The following is a 21,498-nucleotide window of genomic DNA, read 5'->3' as shown; positions in this document are numbered from 1 at the left end:
AATGATGAGAATGACAGATTATTTTTTCCGTTTAACATTTACTTGCATTCTGATACCGCAGTATTGCTACTTATGTAAAAGATCAGAGTACTTCATGTCACTTCTCAATAACAGTGTAACTGGTGATCTGTTTTTACTGTTGACTGAAATAACTCAGACTTTGTGCAAATAACATTTATGTAAACAGTGTGGCATAACAAATGGAAAAGTGCCTCATATCGCAGTTTTGTTCCGTGGGTTCCTTATTTGCGTTATTGCCTGTATTATCAACATCATATCATGGCGCTTAATACAAAGGGTTTTCTTTAAGCAAACCAACCAAATTGTTCCCACAGCTTCCAGAGTCAACAGAAACATAAGACAGATAAAGTGAACACCGGCCTCTGGACTCAGGTCACTAAGTCACTCCTTTCACTTCAGACAGAGCAGACGGATAAAGCCCAGACTTTCCTTTACTGCAAAAATTACACCAAAATGTCAAAAGATGAACAAACAATGAAAGCTGGAAACACAGAGCAGATGGAGGCGAATGGACCAAAAGAGATCATCGAAAGACCAAAGTGGGACAATAAAGTTCAATATTTGCTAACATGCATAGGATTTGCTGTGGGCCTTGGTAATGTGTGGAGATTTCCATATTTGTGCCAAACATATGGTGGAGGTAAGAGCTAAAATACTAGTGACAGAGATCAAAATGGAAAAATCTTTAAAAACAATTTGAGTGAAAGGCTGGAAATCAGAATTAATTATGAAAATGTGTTATTGGTATTCTGTAGCTGTTTTGTCTGAGCTTTAAAACTCTGCTAAGTGTCATAGAACAACTGATATGATTTCAATTTACAACTACTTTAATAAACCTTTTTATGTGACTATTCACATATCCAATTCAACTGTACTTTTCTTTTTTCCAGTTTTCTGGGGTTTTTTTTTTCATGATAAAGTGAGAAAAATGTTAGATCAGAAGTGTTATTACAGGTTACTTGATTTTCACAAACGATGTTAAAAGAGAAAGCTTTAATGTGATTAAAATTGAGAAAAAACAAGAACAGAAAAAAATATCAAAATATTTTCATCCAATTGAAGACTGGTTTATATTGCATGCAGCAGATTATTGATATGAAAAAATCATTTGTAATATTACATTGCAATATTAATACTATTGAAATATTCCATGATAATTTGTTCTTGATGTTGATGACTATCATTTACTAGGTCCCACACAGAATGCATTACAATATACATTTATTCATTCATTGTTTTTGAGCAGAAGAAAAAAAGCAAAATTTTTATGTGTACAAAGAACTAATAGCAGAGCCAATACATTAATAAACAGAGGTAATCAAGACAATATAGCAATTGCCATGCACACTAGTAATGACAAAATAAATTCAATAAGTATTGCTCAAAAAGGAGTAGGAAGAAGAAAACTTATTAAATTCCACCCCCACCTGTCATTTATACAACATAACACATTACTTTTGCTTCCTTAATATTACATTTTCATCTATTTAGAGTCCTAATAATGTAAACAGCAGGTAGTAAACAGGTTAGGAAAGCTGATGTATTATTTCACATAGTAACTATCTAATTGATAGTCTGCATAACTTATAATACAATAAATTTCAACAATAATCACATACTAACAATGGTAATGGAAGTGACACATACAAACACAGTAAACAATGACAAGCACATACCAACAAAGGTAAGAAAGCGCCAAGGATACATTTGATATATTGCCTGATATTATGCCCGATAGTCAGATGATGAGTAAACACAGTATGTCTGGCATTAAAATAAATATTGTAGACTGGGATGAATGAATGAATGAGCTGATAAAGCTCCAAAAGTTGATAAAAAATGCCCAGTGTGCATAAAGTAAATGACCTTCAACTATATACAATGTCAACAGGTTTATTAAAGGAGGCCAGCTGCCACTGAAAAGGTTGTGTCAGATTTCTTTGACTCATCTTGTGTTTTATTCCAGGGGCTTTTTTGATTCCTTATTGCATTGCTTTGGTGCTGGAGGGTCTTCCTCTGCTGCACATGGAGCTGGCCATCGGGCAACGGCTCCGCATGGGAAGTGTTGGTGTGTGGAATTCTATTACCCCCTACATGGGAGGTTTAGGTAAAAAATTTTATATCCCACTGTGAGGGAAGTTATTGAACCAGGGGGATGTAGAGTCAAAGATAAAACCAAACATCACTGTTCTCTATGCTGGATTATTTTGTCTACACACAGGTGTGGCTTCCTTACTTGTATCCTTTCTGGTTGGTCTGTTCTACAACATGATCCTGGCCTGGATCCTCTGGTACTTCTTCCATTCCTTTCAAAACCCTCTTCCATGGCGGGACTGCCCAGTAAACGCAAACCTTACAGGTATTTACATGATGAACTTCATTTTGAACCAAGGTTATTATCATTAACGAAAACTAACGAAATGCCGAAAACTAGAATTGAAAAAATATTTTCGTTTTCTGAAATAAATAAAAACTACAATTAATAGAAAAAAACGATAACTAACTGAAACGGTATTGTGTGCTTAAAAAACTAACTAAAACGTATAAAAACTATTGATAAAATTCCCTTCGTTTTCGTCTTTGTCAATGTGGGATTGATATGAAATCGATTTATTTCACTTGACCAATTTTAGCTGGTGGCACCATACGACACTTCACGGTCCGACACTTCTCATTACTTGTCACTTGAGTCGTCTTCTCATCCTAACAACATAGAAACTAAAGTTGGGAGAAAACAGCAGAGTCCTGCACGGGAATTTATTTGAATATGACGGTGAGAAAGATAAAAGATATGAAAAAACTAAAACTAAACTAAAACTAAGCATTTAGAAAAAAAAAAAAAACTAATAAAAACTAGCAAACCTGCTCTAAAAACTAATTCAAACTAACTGAATTAGAGGAAAAAAAAGTCAAAACTAAATAAAACTAAACTACAATGAAAAATCCAAAACTGTTATCACCTTGTTTTGAACGTAAGTAGGAACAAATTACAAAGATGAACAAAAGGCAAAGAGAAACTACAGTTTTAAACAGAACACTCCAGAATATTGAAGGCAATAAACCAACCAAAGAACACAATGCACTACTACCTCATCGTGGCTCCGATCCTCAACAACAGTTAATGTCTGAAATGGAGTAGGAAGAAGCCAAGTTTACATCGTCCTACCCCAATTTTATATAACTAATATATGGGTGCATCTATGAAACTGGGTTCATTTTGGTACCTGGCACTTTGCCAGCTTTTTTAGACCCAATAATAAAAGAGAAATTTAGACATATTTCCCCCCAGGATGTACCTAATGATGACCTCAGATAAATGCAAAACAATTATACTCTTGCTCTGAGCCATTTTAAAATTAATGAATTTTAAATTAAATATAGGGGCCAAAAATAGGACCAAAACTGGGACATGAAAAGCTACCTAGGTGTCAGTGCATTTGATCTGGAAAACATGGCTGTAAATGGTCTTATATACTGTTATCAATAAAGACACTGTGTTAAATTTGTTGATCCTATTGGTTTTTCTAATCCAGACATGTGGGTTTTTCCTGAATCTACAGTCTCATTCCAGGTTTTGTGTGTAACCCATCGTGTCCACTTGCGTTACATGCAGAACCTGCCAATGTAAACACATATAAATTGCAAGTGATTCTGCAACAGCAGTCGTTTTTGTGAAACACGCTGCCTTGCATGATTAGCTCGATTCCCAAAATACACCTGTGAGAGACTAAAAAGATATTAAAAAAAATAGTAGCGCATAACTTTCGTGTCCTTTTTACCGTGTGACATGCAGATTTTTGTATAATAAGATAAAATTATATAAAAATGTGTTCTATCTGAAAGATAGTTTCTCTTTTATCTCAGTAAATATTTATTTTTAAAATAGACCCAAAGTGCTTCCAAACTTGCTCCATAACATTAGTCTATGTCTGGTTTGAATTTTTAGCCCCTCTGTCCTGTTTTTAGGGACCAGTTTCATAGAAGCACCCATATACAGTCCATTAAAAAGAACAGGTCAGCACTAAGTTACTGAAAAAGAGCTCAGGTTATAATATTCACAGAAAACAGAACAGCAGAAAACAACACTTTTCTTGATATGGTGTTAATAAATGCTTAAATCACAGACAGACCTATTAATTAACTGTGATCTTTCTCATCTTTTTGACACAGGATATGTGACTGAATGTGAGGAGAGTTCACCTGTGAACTACTTTTGGTATCGTACAACACTGAACATATCACCAAACATTGAGACCAGTGGGTCTATAGAGTGGTGGCTGGTGTTGTGTCTTGCAACTGCCTGGTGTCTTGTGTACATCTGCTTCATTCGAGGAATTGAGACAATTGGAAAGGTAATACTTTTAATGAACAACTAAAAGTCTTCTAATTCTTATATGTGTTATACATTCAAACCAGATCACATTGATTTGTGATAAATGCAGGAACCATTTGACTCACTAAATTCAAAATCAATGAAATCACAAATTAAAGTTGTTCTATTACGTTGAACAGAAATACATCAGTCTTATTAGCCTCTAAGGTTAAAATGAGATCATTAATGTTTGTGTTTAATAAGGTTCTTACATATTTTAACCCATAAAGACCCAGTGCTACTTTTGTGGCAGCTCCCAAATGATTTTTTTTTTCTTTATATTTAACATTTCCTAAGTGATTTATCGCCATTTATTATAAAATAATTCTCTGTATTCTGCATTTTTCCTGTGAAAATCAGGTATTTTCCCAAAAATTTAACATATTGATCATATAGATGTTCATAAAAGCTCAGATCAAAGTTGATGGTTACTGTATCAAAAACAGAAAAAACTGAATACAAAGTGACTTTTTCTAGTAAAATATATCATTAAATAAATATAAAACAAGTGTCTCCATCCACTGTCATTTACTAAATTCCATGGGTTTTACTGGTGAATCAATGTTATAGAAAATGATGATTTTTCCACGGTAACCACACAGCCTCTGAACGTCCAAATGTGTCATATCTGATGACCATGAAAAGATGACAAACTGTATTTTACACCAATTATTTACATGTATTGGTAGGATTAGTGGATCAACAGGTATTAAACATTTTAGATCAGTAGATGGTTTTGGTCAGTGGTGGATGTTTGGGTCTTTATGGGTTAATAACAATGGATTATTCTGTATAAGTAAAAACATTTCAATACTGTTGAGTGGAGATAAAAATCTATCATGCTTAAAGCTTGCACTAACAGTCAGCCAAACTAACATGTGAAATGTCAGTTGTGAGGGTATATAAATTGTTAATCATGATATTTTTTTTTTTTTCCAACAGGCTATTTATGTCACAGCTACCTTTCCGTATCTGGTGTTAACCATCTTCTTGATCAGAGCGTTGACTCTATCTGGAGCAGCAGATGGTTTAGTTTATCTCTTCACTCCAAATGTAAGTTTATTACATACACAGTTTTGATTTCACACTGTGAAATTGTGCAACATCTCACATCTGCTGTAGCTAAAATAAATGTACCCCTCACAGTGGGAAACCCTGAAAAATCCTAAGGTCTGGTTGGATGCTGCCACTCAAATCTTTTTCTCCCTGTCTTTGGCTTTTGGAGGACTCATTGCTTTTTCCAGTTACAATCCACAGAAGTAAGAACGGCTTCATCATTTTTACCCACTCATAAAACATGATGATAAAAACACTCAGGCAATTATTATCTTTACAGGAATAACTGTGAGAGAGATGCCCTAATTGTTGGTTGTGTGAACAGCCTTACATCATTATATGCTTCAATTCCTATTTTTGCCATTCTTGGATTTAAAGCAAATGAAAACTACAACACCTGTCGAAACATGTATGTACCACTGAGATAATTATTATGTGCTATAGAACAGTATAACTCCATGATAATACAGTAGTATCATTAGCAGATGTGCAGCTGATGGTTTATTATTCATGATTATTTAATTATAAGGTGCCAGATTGACTGTTCTAATCAAACCAATTCAGTAAAGATCAAAACTGAAACTGAAAAATGGGTGCTTCTATGAAACTGGGTGCATTTTGTTATCTGGCACTTTACCAGCTTTTTAGACCCAATAATAAAAGAGAAATTTAGACATATTTCCCCCCAGGATGTACCTAACGATGACCTCAGATAAATCCAAAAAAATTATACTCTTGCTGTGAGCAATCCCATAATTAATGAATTTTTAATAAAATATTGGGGCCAAAAATTGGACCAAAATTGGGACATGAAAAGCTACCTAGGTGTCAGTGCATTTGATCTGGAAAACATGGCTTGAAATGGTCTTATATACCACTATAAATAAAAACACTGTGTTAAATTTGAGGATCCTAGTGGTTTTTCTAATCCAGACATGCAAGTTTTTCATGAACTGGCAGTCTCATTCTAGGTTTCGTGTGTAACCCATAGTGTCCACTCACGTTACATGCGGAAGCTGCCCATTTAAACACATAGAAATCATGAATTATTTTGCAACAGTGGTCATTTTTGTGAAACACTCTGTCTTGCATAATTAGTTCAATTCCCAAAATGTACCTGTGAGAGAATAAAAACATATTTAAAAAAAAAAATAGTATAATAGCAACATTTTCGTGTCCTTTTGACCGTGTTACATACAGATTTTTGTATTAAATATAATGTAAAATAATATAAAAATGGGTTTTATTTGAAAAATAGTTTCTCTTTTATCTCAGTATTAATACTTATTATCTAAGTATTCATTTTTAAAATAGACCCAAAGTGCTTCCAAACTTGCTTCATAACATTAGTCTACATCTGATTTGAATTTTTAGCCCCTCTGTCGTGTTTTTAGGGACCAGTTTCATAGAAGCCCCCTAATATATTACCAGAAAAAAAATATGTATAAGCTTAAACAGGTATTTTAAACAATTTATTATTATAATTCGTGGTGCATAATGTTACAGTATTAACATATTAAATTCATTACAGAAACATATTAAAATTGACAAATGCCTTTAACATCGGTGATGAAAACATAACTCTTGAAAACTATGATGAGTGGTTGAATCATCTTAATGCAACTAATCCCATGGAAGTTGAAAGTCTCAATCTAAAGACCTGTGACCTGCAGACTTTCCTTGATCAGGTACGGTACCTATTTTTATATTCTAATAGGTCTGATTTAAATGTATTTTGTGAAGTGCTACATGAGATCTCATTTCATATCGTACCTGTAGAGCGCCTCTGGAACCGGACTGGCCTTCATTGTGTTCACTGAGGCTGTGATTAAAATGCCAGGGTCCCAGGTGTGGTCGGTGCTTTTCTTTGTCATGCTCTTCAGCCTGGGCCTGTCATCCATGTTTGGAAATCTGGAGGGGGTTCTCACTCCTCTGCTAGACCTGCACATGGTTCCACCCTGGCTTCCTAAAGAGATTTTTACAGGTATTATGTGCTTTACATAAACAAAAACAGCATCTAGTAGAACAGAAGACAAAAAGAACGATTAAAAAACATAAATGAAATAGAATAGTACATTTAAAAATCTAAAACAATTTATGCCATTTTATCCTATATAATCCTCTGGTATTTTCCTGTATTTAGTTTACTGACCATGTAGATGTTCACAAAAATATTAAAAACAGAAAAAAACTGAAGCAAAACATATCAGTGAATGAAATAAAATTAAACAAGCATCTGTCAACCGCTGTCATATGTCACAGGCTCATAAATACAGGAATTTTACTGGTGAATCAACGTTGTAGAAAATGCATTTGCATGTTCACAACAGAACCTCTGAATGTCCAAATGGGTCAAATCTGATGACATATCTGATCTGAGAACTCATATTGTACATGAATTATCTAAATGTGTTGACTGGATAAGTGGCTCAAAAGTTATTGAATATTTTAGATCAGTAGATGCTATTGGTTGCGAGTGACTGTTTAAAGTCTTTGAGGGTTAAAGGCTTTTTAAGTAGAGATCAAAGAAAGTACAGTGAAACTAAAGCAAAGAAGTAAGGATAAATTAAGAGTTCTGTAGGTCCTTGCAAGGTTACAAAAACAGTTATACAATTGCGGAAAAAATTATTAAACCATTAAAAGTCATCAAAAACAATGGTTATGCAATCAAGGACTAACTCTTGTGTGTATCATGTGACTAAAACCAACAGAAAAGAAAACATTAAATGCCTAAAAGCACTGTTTTTGTCACTACAATGCCATAGATATTGATGTAAGAACTAAAGTGATTTTGGTTATCAAGAAAACATGGAAAATGGCTAGATATCGGCTCTGAAATTAACCTCTTATGAGCAATGTTTTGTTGTTATCATTATATTTGTCCAAACAAATGTACTTTTAGTTGTACCAGGTATTAAAATGAACAAGAAATTGAAGAAAACAAAGGGGTGGTCTAATGATTTTTTCTGTGACTGTATCTGGGCATTTTGCCTTAATAAGATCTTGCCATGTTTTTTTTCTGTTATAAGATATGATCTCGACCTTGCCTTCCCTTTGCATTTGATATACACAAATACCATCTTCTACAATGGGAGATGAAAATATCAATATCAACTTCTTAAAGTCTCCATGCATGGGCAATATTCAAGATATTGCAATTCAACTGATCTGACACGAAGAAAGAAGTGTGCATGTTTTCTTGGTATTGTTTACAGGTTGTAGAAAATCTGCGCTGACAGAAACAGTGGGTTTATTTGTGCTGTTAAATATGTAACAGACAGGTATAACTACGAAATTCTAATTCATCACAGAAGACTGAAAAAGCAGTTATATTTCCCCTTTTCATCTATATTTATGTCTAATCTTTTTGGAGAGAAGGGAGAGAGCTGCAGAAGAAGGGTATATATTTTCATAATCTAGTGGGTTTTTTTTTCCTCCATTTTCTAATCCTGACACTGTAGGAGACATTAGAAGCATGGTATTACAGTGGATCTAGAGGCAAATTTAATTGGGAAAATTCCTTCTCATGGTAACAAAAATAGAATAGAACACCCTTTATTGTCATTATACTGAATGTACAAGATTGGAGAGCTTCTCCTTTTTGAGTGCAAACAGGTAATTATAGATAAAATATAAGGTGCAAAATACATACAAGATAAAGGCCTATAAGACAGTGCAGTTAGCTCTATGTACAAATATGAAGATAAATAAGGATAAAAACTGAGAATATAAAAAATGTAAAAATGTTTTGCACAGGATGGTTGAATATTTACAGAATAATTATAGCGCACAGGGTGATTAATACTCACATATGAATATATTACATTATTATTCCCAGAATGATTCTATTGCACAAATAAATAAATAATAACTGCTGCATTTCCTGTTTTTCCACTCACAGGCTTAATATGCCTCACCTCCTTCACTGTGGCTCTTATCTTCACTTTGAGCTCTGGAAACTACTGGCTGGAGATTTTCAACAGCAATGTTGGATCCATGCCTCTGCTTATCATAGCGTTCTTCGAGATCATCAGTGTGGTGTACATCTATGGAATAAACAGGTCATATTTAAAACTCCGTCATCTTTACACTCACAATAATACTGAGAATGTGAATAATTTATGTGTTTGTCCATGCATTCGCAGGTTTAATGATGATATAGAATGGATGTCAGGCCATAGACCAAATATTTACTGGCAGGCGACTTGGCGCTTCATCAGCCCTTTCATGCTTTTTGCAGTTTTTGTTGCATATGTTGTGGTTGAAGCTGAAAAACGACCGACATACAACACCTGGAACCCCAATTATGTAAGACTGATATCAGTATCACAGTGTGAAAATTGTTAAATCAAACAATAAAGAAAGGAAAAATGACTTTGCGCCCCATTACCCTCACAGGTGCACTTCCCCCTGGCTGATGTTCTGTACTATCCTGAATGGGTTTATGTGATCTGCGTGCTCCTGTCCGTCATTCCTGTCGTTTCCATTCCTCTAGTGGCATTCTACCACTTTGGGAGATTCCTGAAGAAGACCATCATGAACAGGCACAACCAAAATCCATATGCAGTGGAAATCAGTTTTGGAGATCTGTAAATGACACTATGGAAACTTCCATAAAAGTGCAATACTGCCTTTTATTTATATATATATATATATATATATATATATATATATATATATACTACTCTTACGCTGTACATTTTCATGTGTAAAAAAAATGACTTTTTTTACTGATCCAGATCAAATGTTTTAATTTAACAAACTACTAACTACTTTATGAATAAAATTATCAGTAGTTCAGTGTAATTAATGTAACAGCAACTATTAAAAGTTGGTGGTAAACACTTTAATTCATTTATATTGATGCAGAAAATGAGATTTGTCACATTTGTGTGAATATGTGATTAAAAGTACAATACCTTACTTAGAAGCTGATGGAAAACTTTCTTCAAGTGTGATGCCACTACAACATTTTAGAGGTGGAATGTGTTTGAGTAACATGGCATAAGCTGATATTTGTTGCACCATCATGATCCTATCAGTCATTGGTTAACATTATGCATCATCTGTCTTTGATAGTGTACGTCACCTCTTATTTTGGTGTCTATTTTCTGCTCTCTAGTGTTGCACCATGAGTCCTTTATGAAACTTATTTTGCATGTCAACGGTGCATGTAGGTGTAAAAGCTTGTGTGTGTGTGAGGGTGTATGCATGTGCTCATTGACCATGTGTTATGTGCCTGTATTTTGAGTCATACGAGTTACACAGTTGTCCTTTTTTTTGTGGTGTGGGTGGACAGTGATATTGTCCCCCTGGTATCACGTGCTTTGGAATATGCTGGCTGCCTTTGTTTTCCCTCTGGCTGTTCTGCTTTTCTGGCAATTTCATACAATGGTGCACTTGAACACTGTGATGTTATTAAGCCTTTCAAACTACTACAGCCTGAATTCCAGCTCTCAGGAAACACTAGCATCCCAATGTAGGATACATGGCACAAGATACATCATCAAAAGACAACCGCAAGGATTGAGTGTAACATCAGAACAAAGGTGAGAGTTGACTCTGCCTCGTGTTTTTTTTATTATGGCCTGTTTAACACTGCATTTATAGATCAATCTAAAGCTTCTTGCGAATGTTTGTTTAACTAATCTATAAATGGCACAAAAAATGTATTGTTAAACATGCTTTCTGCTTCTTCTTTTTTGCTTCTTAACCTGACTTCCAGTGAGCTATGAATTATGTCTTTCATACATTTTGAAATTCTGCTCATATGTGAGCATCTTGTAGAGGACGTGAGAAATGTTATTAACAATAAACCTGCTTTGGTACAAGAAATCTACACTTTGAAGTGATGTGAAGCTGCATACATGAATAAAAAGCTGTGACGTAAACTATAGGAGTATAGTGCGGTAAGTTCAATTGTATTTTTGACCTTATACTAGGCAATGTCCCAGCGAGCAGATGCCTCCCAGTGTAGTGGGGTTGTGGTTGAGTTTGAGTCTGACATCAAGGATGCAAGAGCCAAAAAAGCCAAGAATATACCAGGTGAACTCAGCTTTGAACCCAAACTAGAATTTATGCAATGTGTCTGCCAGCGTATGAAATGTGAGCTTATTCTATTTTCATACACTTCCTCACAAGGTTCAGCTCTTATCTACCTCAAAGGTCCCAAGTTTCTCATCTATGTCAGTGGAGCACTGTCTATGTGGGTAAGAAGCATTCCTCACATACACAAACCAAACCAAAATGACTGAAAAGTAGTAGCTTTGCTGTGAACTGTGTGTTAAAGGTCACACACGAGGATGACCTTTCATATTATGTTAACAGGGTGATCGCATGTGGCACTTTGCAATCTCTGTGTTCCTGATTGAGCTGTACGGCCGTAATCTGCTGCTGACTGCAGTGTTTGGACTGGTAGTAGCTGGGTCAGTGCTTCTCCTTGGGGCTTTGATTGGAGACTGGGTTGATCGAAATCCCAGGAACAAAGGTATGCACTAACAATTTTACATGTATTTAATGCAGAATATCAAAAAAACAGTGATACAGATCAGTGGATTGCAATCTTGAGCCTAAAGGACTGCTGGTTTCCTGTCACACTTGGTGGTAAATTACATTTTCCCAGTGCCTGAAGTGTAAATCAGTCCCAGCTTTGATAGCTAAACTCAAACCCAGCAGGACTCAAGTCTCAAGGCTGACAACCACTGACATTCTTTTAAAGTTAATATTTATTTTCTGCATGTTTTCATGTTTTAAGTCTCTGAAATTGTTTTTTTATCTCCTATTTTAGTTGCACATGCATCTCTTTTCATTCAGAACATCTCAGTGACAGTATGTAGCATTGTGCTCATGTTGGTGTTCTCATATAAGCATTGGATTGAACAGATCTGGGATGGATGGCTTACTGTGAGTAGACACTGCACATCTGGGTGATAAAAAACATTTCATAACTTCAAACAATGTGGGTCTGCTAACAGTATACTTACCATAGTCAGTTCACAGAGGAGTTACTGCTGCTGTTGTTCCAATGTCATGTGTCCCTGTTGTCTCTGCTTCTGAGCTTGTGGCTACTCTGTGCTGTCATAGTAACATGTTGCATCACAAAACTTACACAAGGTGGTTTGTTATACGGTGGTGATCATCCTGGCAGATGTGGCAAACCTTGCAAGCACAGCGCTGACCATTGCCATTCAGAGGGATTGGATTGTGGTTATCACTGGCTACAACCGGGGTCATCTAGCTGGTGAGGGGATTCAGTCTCTGTTGATTTATATATTGGTTTGTATCCCTTGTTTATCACGGGTTTACAACTGGTTCAACATGATAAAGTAGTACATTTTATCGGCCCGTGTTTGATCTGCTCTTGCTCAAACTCTTCTTGTGGAAACGCATTAACCTCTGTGTCTTTGATCCTGAAAAAAGGGATGAATGCAACCATGAGGCGGATAGATCAGGTGACTAACATCCTGGCCCCACTAGCAGTGGGCCAGGTCATGACCCTGGCCTCCAATGTAGTTGGCTGTGGCTTCATCCTGGGGTGGAACCTTGTGTCTCTGATAGTGGAGTTTTTCTTCTTGTCACGGGTCTACCGCATCGTCCCAGCTCTGTCAGTCAAACCACCAGTGGTGGAGGAAGATCAGGCTTATCTGCAGAGGGTGGAAAGGAGAGGGTCAGCAGGTATGCAAAGACTTTTTACAACTTCCCTTTTCATTCTCATTTTAGGAAAAATACATGCATTAAAATCACACCACAATTGGCACTGAGCATTCATGTTACAAAGTTTGAGGTAAGTGAAATAGTGGTCAAATAGAAACAAATTCAGTATCTAGTATCCATCATTAACCATCATTATCTTTTTGAATGCATAACAACACTAAAATTGTACAAAGAACTTCTTTTGTATAATAATTAAAATTTTGGTTTTTGGTTGAAAGTTGAAAATTTACTTCAGGCATTGGCTTTTGTTGGTGGCTGTTTTATGTTTGTTATATGTCTGAAGTAAATAATTTATTGATTTATTAACTGTATGGCTGTAATATGATTGGGGCAGCCAGACTTAGGCCAATATGTGCTGCTAGCCTGAGGGAATGAGGGTCTAAAAAGTAGACCGTACACATAATACTGTGTCCTAGATTATATACTAGAAATTAAATGACTGCTTGTTAAATTTTCTTTGAGATTTCATTTGTTGACCTAAGGTGCATTTGTAACATTGAAAAAATTGCTGTTAGTCATTATAGTTCATGAAGCTAAGACTAAAGCTAAAAGGAACAGTGAAATAAGAATTTTGTTTTCAGAAAATACAAAATCTACGCAAGAACTACACTGAATAATGCAACACAGCAACAAAAAAGAATTGAAGACAATACTAGCTTTGTTTTCCTCTAATAACCAACAATTTGTAAAAAAATAAATAAATAAATATATACATACATATATATATATATATATGTATATATGTGTGTGTGTATATATGTGTATATATATATATATATACACACACACACACACACACACACACATATATATATATATATATATATATATATACATATATGTATACATTTAAAGTCTTACTTTCTCATTATTATTATTATTGTTATTATTATTATTATCATTATTATTATTATTATTAATAAACCTTTTATCTCACTGGAAAAAACTTGATGAGATTAAAAATCTCTTATGAATAAACACTATTCTAAAAGTAGTCTTTGCCTTTACGTAATGAACACAAGTGATGATGAAATTCCTGTTTCTGATCAGGTGAAGATAATACTACACAGCCTCATCCTCTGACAGAAGGCAATTGCAACACTCATCTGCATCTGAAAGAAATCACCAACCTGCCTCTGTGTTTCCGGAGATTTCGCTGGCTTGTAAGCACCTGCAAAGACGGCTGGAGGGCCTACTATCGCCAGCCGGTCTTTCTGGCAGGCATGGGTCTGGCTTTCCTCTACACCACAGTGCTGGGCTTTGACTGCATCACTACCGGCTACGCCTACACTCAGGGCATAAGCGGCTCTCTGTTAAGTCTGCTGATGGGTGTATCGGCTATTACGGGGCTGATGGGCACCGTGATGTTCACCAGACTGAGGAAAACCTATGGCCTGGTCAACACAGGCATCATCTCCAGCTGCCTCCACTTGGGCTGCTTGTTGCTGTGTGTTAGTTCTGTGTTTGCACCTGGCAGCCCTATGGATCTTAGCCTCCTAATGCCATACATTACCTCTAACTCTTCCTCTGAGCTTGGGGGGATGGCTGGCCAGAGGCAAAAACACACATATCCTCTGAGGGGAGGTAGCAATCAACCACTGCTACCTGACCGCTCTTCCATCCATTGGACCAACAACACTGTGCTTTTTGACAATGTGCCCTCTGGTGCAGCGCCAGAATCATACATTTCAATTATCCTGCTGTTTTTGGGTGTCATCACAGCACGTATTGGTAAGTAAGGAGTGTGTGAAAGTGACTTGTGATATGTACACAAACAGAAAATTCATATTTATGAATATGTATATGTATATCTGTACCATTCAGTTCAGCCAGTCCAGAATTTGACCAACAACATCTATTTTTGTGTGTGTCCAAAAGCTGAAGGAATCAGATGGTTGATTTAGTGTCCACGTCAACTTACAGCCCCACTGATATGTGTGATGTTTGCATTGTAGGTCTATGGTCCTTTGACCTGACGGTGACCCAACTGTTACAGGAGAACATCTGTGAGTCAGAGAGAGGTGTGGTAAATGGGGTGCAAAGCTCTATGAACTACTTGATGGATCTACTTCACTTCATCATGGTCATCTCTGCTCCACAGCCACAGCACTTTGGCATCCTAGTGATCATTTCTGTATTGTTCATCACCACTGGGCACACCATGTACTTCATGTATGCGCACAAAACCAAAAGAAAACACCGCCTCGACACATAAGGAGTGTTAGCAGCCCACACATCCAGGCATGAGATGCTAACCAGCACCGACTCCACTCTGCACCTGTGAAATGAATGTCTCCCTCCAGTTCTTTCAGCAATATTATTGCAACACTCCACTTCTGACTTAGTCATTCATTTCAGCACAACACAGCTAGTGTCTGTCCCACCTCGGTTGCTCCCTTCAGCAGCAAACAAGAACTCAGGTGAAGTAGAGTGGGAGAGACACTCTCCCTTTGTGTACATAAGCTGAGGTGGTCACAACAAATGCAGCAATGGTACCGCCAGGGGAGATATTCTAATCTAGGATACAAAGGTTAACAGCTAATTCACCAGCACATGCCTTTGTAAACCTTGTAGGATTTAGAAGGACTTTCATCAAATTAGCCTGTCATCTCACACAGTGTTTTAGATGGATGGATGGATGGATGGATGGATGGAGAGTTTTGTTCTGCTCTTAACACAGCAAATGTCTGTTGCTGTGGTGTAAACACAAATATAAACAAGATGAGACAGTACTTTTACAAGTGGCATAGGTGTTACTGATCCGTCCACTTGGAAATATTCCAGGATGTCCAAAAAGGAACATAAAGGGAACTTGACATGAGATTGTTTGATTAAAAAGAACACAAGAGGCAGCCCCCTTTAAATGGACAGAAGTGAAAGGACAAAATATTTCCTTCCCCTGGTTTGTTTCTCTGTGGATGAATCAAGCAAACATTTGCCTTTCTTTATAAATGTGAAGCTGGCACATGGTTTATCTATTCCAACATTAAATCTAATGTTTTTTTTCTAGAAGGCAAAACTGTCAGCTTTTATCAATGAACAAATGCCATATATGTTAAACAATAGACTCTATTTCATACAATCTACTTTATTCTAGTTGCTTGTGTACTTAGATAAAATAGTTTCCAAACTTTCTTTCCTTCCCATATAAAGAGTGATAGTAATAGTTTTAAAGAAATCAGAGGAATGTAATTCCTTTTTTTTTTTTTTTGACATGTTTGAAATCGGTAAAATTAGTTGTATGTTGATAGCAAACGTGTATCACTGCTGTTTGCAGTACTGCTTCATTCTTTTGTAGTTCTGATGAACTGAACATTAACTTACCTCAACCAAGAACAAGGACAATGTTGGGAATGACTAGGGAATTATTCTTAGATACTGTATGTTTTCATTTTTCCTTCATGTACAGTAAAAATAACCTTTTGTCATACAACCAGCACCACATCTCAATATATTTGTAGAATTTTCCTGTGAAGTTTTTTGTACTGTCTGTTGTCCTTATGTGTTTCCGACTGAACATTATGATAATAAAGATGAATGAAGATAAACTTTGCTTCAAATTGTCTAACCTGAATAATGAATATTTATTGCTTTGGTCAACTGTTGTTCCAAGTTAATATAAGGAAATGGTCCAAGAAAAAGGACAGCTCTGCGCTTTCATACTGCATTAACAATGCATGTATAATGAACACAATCACAGAATCTTTAAAGGCTTATTAAAGATTCTGCTCACAAAGGCCTTTACTAACCCTGAAGCTGAAGTGTGAACACTACACAGTACAGGGTTTTCCTTACAATTGTAAAACACAGGTGCAGCACATGAACATTTTTGCACAGGACCTACGCTGAGGAAACAAAAACTTAGTGAACTCATTTGTTTCACATTTCTTTGAGACATTTTGTAAATATGCTAATTATATAGTCATCATTTTTCTTTAATGGCAACAACAAAAAACCACAGTACCTAAGTCCTCCAGGAACCCTGAAGCAGACATGTCTACCAGCTGAAAATTCAGCAACACAGACTGAATCAGGAAGCCTCAGTGGTTGGGCGATGACAGCACTCACTGTTATAAGTGTACACAAGAGGACTATGACAACCACAAGGAGAATTTATCACTTACAGAGCATATACAATACAGCACAGAGGGATATTTCAGCCAAGCAACTAAGAACAGTTAAGTATTCTGCCAGATGTAAATGTAATGGCTTCTTGTGGCCAGTAGAGGTCAATGTCACATTGAGTGGTCAAAACCATTGCACTGTGGTGGAAATTCATGAATTTAAAGCATGTGTGCAATACAAGCTGTGCGTCTGTGAATCACTACCATGCATGACAAATAAAGTATTAACTGTACTAGGAAAGAAAAGCCTTGGAAACTATACAATACATAATCAACATCTTCCAAATACCCCAGAACAAAGGATCTTGAGACATATAAAAAATATCCAGTATTGTGTCAGGAGGGAATTCATTCTGCCATCCACAATATCTGCAGGGTGCAAAACTGTCACCATGAACTGAACTGTATTTTGGCAAAAAATATGTGTTAATAAAATTTAATGAACATAGTTATAATGCATAAAGATGAAATTGCTACCCCTCTCACTGTGTAACATGCAGCCTGTGTTTTATGACATTTAATTAAGGCTGTGCCTGTATTAAAATCTCTGGTAGTATAACCTTAACAATGTTAGCTCTGGGTAGGCTAATAAACAAGTAGTCAGGAAAAATCTAGTGAAAAAGCAGGTGGATTTTCTCCCAACCTGACAGGTACTGAACTTGAAAATGAGTAACTACAAGTGATTCAGTTATTCATTCACATTTGCCCTGTGCTGCTGCAGGAGTCTAGTTTTTCTGCAGCATTTTTAAGAACCTAATTTAATGGATAAAATTAAAAGCATTCACAGTATGATATCTATGTTGGCTCATGTCTTTTGCTGCCATTTTGTAAATTATACAGGCCACACAGAGTTTAAACCAAGGCCAAGGTGAAAATGAGCAGAATGCCTCCCTGGAAATATATTCATCTCCAGCTGGGAGGAAAATGTGTGCCAAGCCACAATAGCTGAATTCAACAAGGCAACTGTCAAGCTGTGCCAAGCTCAGGTGACAAACAAAGCTCATCCCAAAACATAAAAACAGCATTACAGTGAAACCAGACCACACCGAGTATGTCCTATGTATAGTGTCACAGCAGGACAAAGTAACCCAGAAGGTCATGAATATGTACCCACCACTAAATGGAGGAAAGGGGATCCCACAACACGTGGTGGATATGAGCGTAATGCTCAACAGCTCCACCCAATGGCAGAAACAAGAATAGAAACAATCAACACGAATTCAAGCACAAGGACAGAACGATGCTAGTGAGTGCGTTAACTAGCTAGCTTTTTTTTTTTTTTTACAACAGTAATCGGTAGGGATCTTTTTCTAGCTGTCATCTGATTCATATTATTGTTTATCATTAATTTATACAATTTTAAACCAACATTCACAATTTTTACCATTATTATGAAGCACATAGGTGGTAGTGTATGACTACGTGTGTGAATATCAGGTAGCTAGTGAGCTAATTAGCGTTGCTAACGTTACAGTGGACTGAGGAGACAATTTTCTCACTAAGTTTACTTAAAGAAGCAAAAAAGCAAACATTTTATCAGGCTTACCACTATTTCGCACACATTTTCAGGTACCTAAATTGTTTGTGGTTTGTGCATATGGCCACATGTACATTATTAAATAACTTAAAAGTTTGTTCAATCTACACGTCTGCCCCCACAGTGGAAATAAACACAGATGGAGGCCGGAAGTGACAGATCTGAAGACACATCTTCATGTTCAAAGGTAGGTATGGGGTTGATGCAGAAAGCCTAAATTCATCATTGTATCTATCTGCTTTGTTTTCTCTTTCATGGAACGTGGAGCATTATTGCACATGGTTGGGTATTGTTCAAGGTTATATTGTAACAAGCTAAATAGAGTTTCATCACTCCTTTCCTCTTTTTGCGCTGCAGGCCCACAGCACCAGTATCTCCCAGTGGTTGTTGTCATGGCAGTCCTTGTTCAAGATAGCAGTGTTAGAGCGAACACACACAAGTCTGACTTAAGGCATTCTCACTTTGCAATTCATTTACTTGAGAAAGTGGGTCAGTGGGTGTACATTAAAGCCTGAGATGTTCAAGCTTTGTCTCACAAAGAAGCGTTCAAGGAGGAGGAAGGAAGGATAGGTTGTTTTTAGATATTTGAGCTAATTATTTCCTTAGATACTTTGACATGGAAATGGTTAAGAATAACATACAACATAAAGATAACAACAGTATTTTGGCTTCTCTTTAACCACATTAAAAACAACAAGATCAAGTCTGCATCAGATCTTAGTACACTACAAAAGATTTTTAAGGTTCTTGTTTTATAGTTTAATGTCAGTTTATTACAAAAGAGTACTTTGTAAAAGTTTTTTTTTTTATAAATTGTCTGATATTCACAGAAATATTGATAATGACGCCAGTGGCATCTTTCCAGTTACTTTCCCCAAAAACAGACCTTGAAATGAAGGGGTTCAACTTCACATGAAAGCAAAACAGCATCTAAAGACGGAGACCTTCTCTCATTCTGCAGCTTTGCTGTATCAGCAGTTTGCAACTGCAGCACTATTGAATGGGTTTGCAAGGACTCAGTCAAGCATCACAATGCTGACAGTGGGAAAAAAGACGCGGTGATAATAGATAAAGTGTTCATACTGAGAATTAATGTCCTTGTGTTACCCTGGTCAGTACATCTAGGATCGCACTGGTCTGTTTGTCAGTGCCTACAGGAAATTTCAAGCTTAGTCTAATTAGAAATGTCAGGGAAAGTCAGTGATCTTTAGTAAAAACTACCATTTCAACTGGCACAGCTTTTTATACAGTTTATATAAAAAATACATCATCATTAGAGGTTAAAATCGTAACACCTTATAAAAAAATAAATATAGAATAAAAGTTTTTTTGCTCTCGTCCTACGTTTGCTTTTGTGAAAATTTGAAGTAGGCTATGTGCTGGGTGAAAAACCTGGATTTCATAACCTTGAGCTTTAGAAAACTTCATGGTACATTTTTACTTTGAGGAGATAAACTAATGACTAATTATTATTTGGATATAACTATTGAACTAAACAATATGACAATATATAATTGTGAAAATAGAAAAACACTTATTGTTTCATATTGTGCTGCACATGTTATAGTATAAGTCTTACCCTTTAAAGCTCCTTAAATATACACACTCCAGCCAAAAAAATAACACATCAAATACATTCAATATTTAGTTGGATCACCATTAGCTTTGATTACAGAAAGCATTCACCATAGCATTGTTTATGCTATGCAATGGTTTTGTAATATCACAATAAATCACAACATTTATTTCTGTCCAGCATTGCATTAAGATCTTGCATTGATGATTGAGAGCCTGACAGGTGCGTGAAGTTTTCTTCATCACATCCCTTACATTCTCAATGAGGTTCAGGTCAGGTCTATTTTCAGGTTCAGCTGACCTCATTTTTTGGACACATAACGATGCCGAACCTAGACCTGACCAGCTGAACCAACCCCAGATCATAATACTGCCCCCACAGGTTTGTACTGTAGACACTAGGAATGATGGGTAATCACATCATCTGCCTCTCCTCTCGCAATGATGCATACATTATTTTGGAACAGAGTCAGTCTGGACTCATCAGACCATATGACCTTTTTCCATTGAAAAGAGTCCAATCTTTATGTTCTTCTACAAACTGATGGTTCTTTAAGAAACTGGAAGTTACTCACTGCATCAGTTAGAGTTCAAGAACTGGTTGCCAATTGAAACATAATAATCACTGCAGTTTTCCAGTTATTCACTGCATTTTAATCATTACTTAGTAGCTTATGTAACTGTATTTTGGGCAGAGTATTATGTCATTTTGGTTTTGAGCAGATGCTTGTATATTTGCATGAAGGCAACATAAATAAACATGGAGGAGAAAGAACCCTACACAGAGCAGAGTAATTCTGATGAGGAAAATGTTAATATATGATGGTAGAAATGGTATTGACTATGCTGTCACATATAGTATACTCTTATTGTTACAGAAAATTGAAACACACACAGACATACGTGCGCACACACACACACCCCTCCACTCTAACAAGTGTTTGACCTTCCAGTGTAATGTACCCGCCTGTCTTGAGTCCAGACTCTCCCCTGCTTTCACGAGATTTCGAAACTTCCTTTTTGGGACTGTCCTGTTCACCAGATGTTTCCTGAACCCACTGTGTTCCTAACTCACTCCCCTCCCCGGTGGTGAAAGGCAA

The 21,498-nt window shown here is 36.3% G+C and overlaps 2 protein-coding genes across 2 annotated transcripts; both read left to right on the top strand.

The window, feature by feature from the left end:
• The first annotated feature begins 474 nt into the window (after positions 1-474).
• On the top strand, positions 475-10,042 carry LOC115435782 (sodium-dependent neutral amino acid transporter B(0)AT3-like). Its single transcript, XM_030158398.1, has 12 exons — positions 475-661; positions 1,988-2,128; positions 2,243-2,380; positions 4,192-4,373; positions 5,336-5,446; positions 5,540-5,652; positions 5,730-5,858; positions 6,981-7,137; positions 7,229-7,433; positions 9,351-9,510; positions 9,595-9,757; positions 9,848-10,042. Exons 1-12 carry the CDS (start codon positions 475-477, stop codon positions 10,040-10,042), a joined length of 1,881 nt encoding a protein of 626 aa, XP_030014258.1.
• A 687-nt stretch (positions 10,043-10,729) lies between these two features.
• LOC115435718 (solute carrier family 40 member 1) lies at positions 10,730-16,661 on the top strand. Its single transcript, XM_030158315.1, has 9 exons — positions 10,730-10,998; positions 11,392-11,494; positions 11,591-11,658; positions 11,777-11,936; positions 12,237-12,352; positions 12,563-12,689; positions 12,869-13,123; positions 14,213-14,893; positions 15,118-16,661. Exons 2-9 carry the CDS (start codon positions 11,395-11,397, stop codon positions 15,375-15,377), a joined length of 1,767 nt encoding a protein of 588 aa, XP_030014175.1. The 5' UTR covers positions 10,730-10,998; positions 11,392-11,394; the 3' UTR covers positions 15,378-16,661.
• Positions 16,662-21,498: the final 4,837 nt, after the last annotated feature.

The sequence above is a fragment of the Sphaeramia orbicularis genome, chromosome 16 (assembly GCF_902148855.1).
Source record: "Sphaeramia orbicularis chromosome 16, fSphaOr1.1, whole genome shotgun sequence".
Classification (NCBI taxonomy): domain Eukaryota; kingdom Metazoa; phylum Chordata; class Actinopteri; order Kurtiformes; family Apogonidae; genus Sphaeramia; species Sphaeramia orbicularis.
This window is presented reverse-complemented; position numbering and strand designations above follow the sequence as displayed.

Excerpts from the sequence above, each read along its gene's own strand:
- LOC115435782 (XM_030158398.1), top strand. The coding sequence starts at position 475 with ATGTCAAAAGATGAACAAACAATGAAAGCTGGAAACACAGAGCAGATG. Across the intron at positions 4,374-5,335 it reads GAATTGAGACAATTGGAAAG|GCTATTTATGTCACAGCTAC; the intron begins GTAATACTTTTA and ends TTTTTCCAACAG. Across the intron at positions 7,434-9,350 it reads TCCTAAAGAGATTTTTACAG|GCTTAATATGCCTCACCTCC; the intron begins GTATTATGTGCT and ends TTCCACTCACAG.
- LOC115435718 (XM_030158315.1), top strand. The coding sequence starts at position 11,395 with ATGTCCCAGCGAGCAGATGCCTCCCAGTGTAGTGGGGTTGTGGTTGAG. Across the intron at positions 11,495-11,590 it reads AAAAGCCAAGAATATACCAG|GTTCAGCTCTTATCTACCTC; the intron begins GTGAACTCAGCT and ends CTTCCTCACAAG. Across the intron at positions 11,937-12,236 it reads TCGAAATCCCAGGAACAAAG|TTGCACATGCATCTCTTTTC; the intron begins GTATGCACTAAC and ends CTCCTATTTTAG.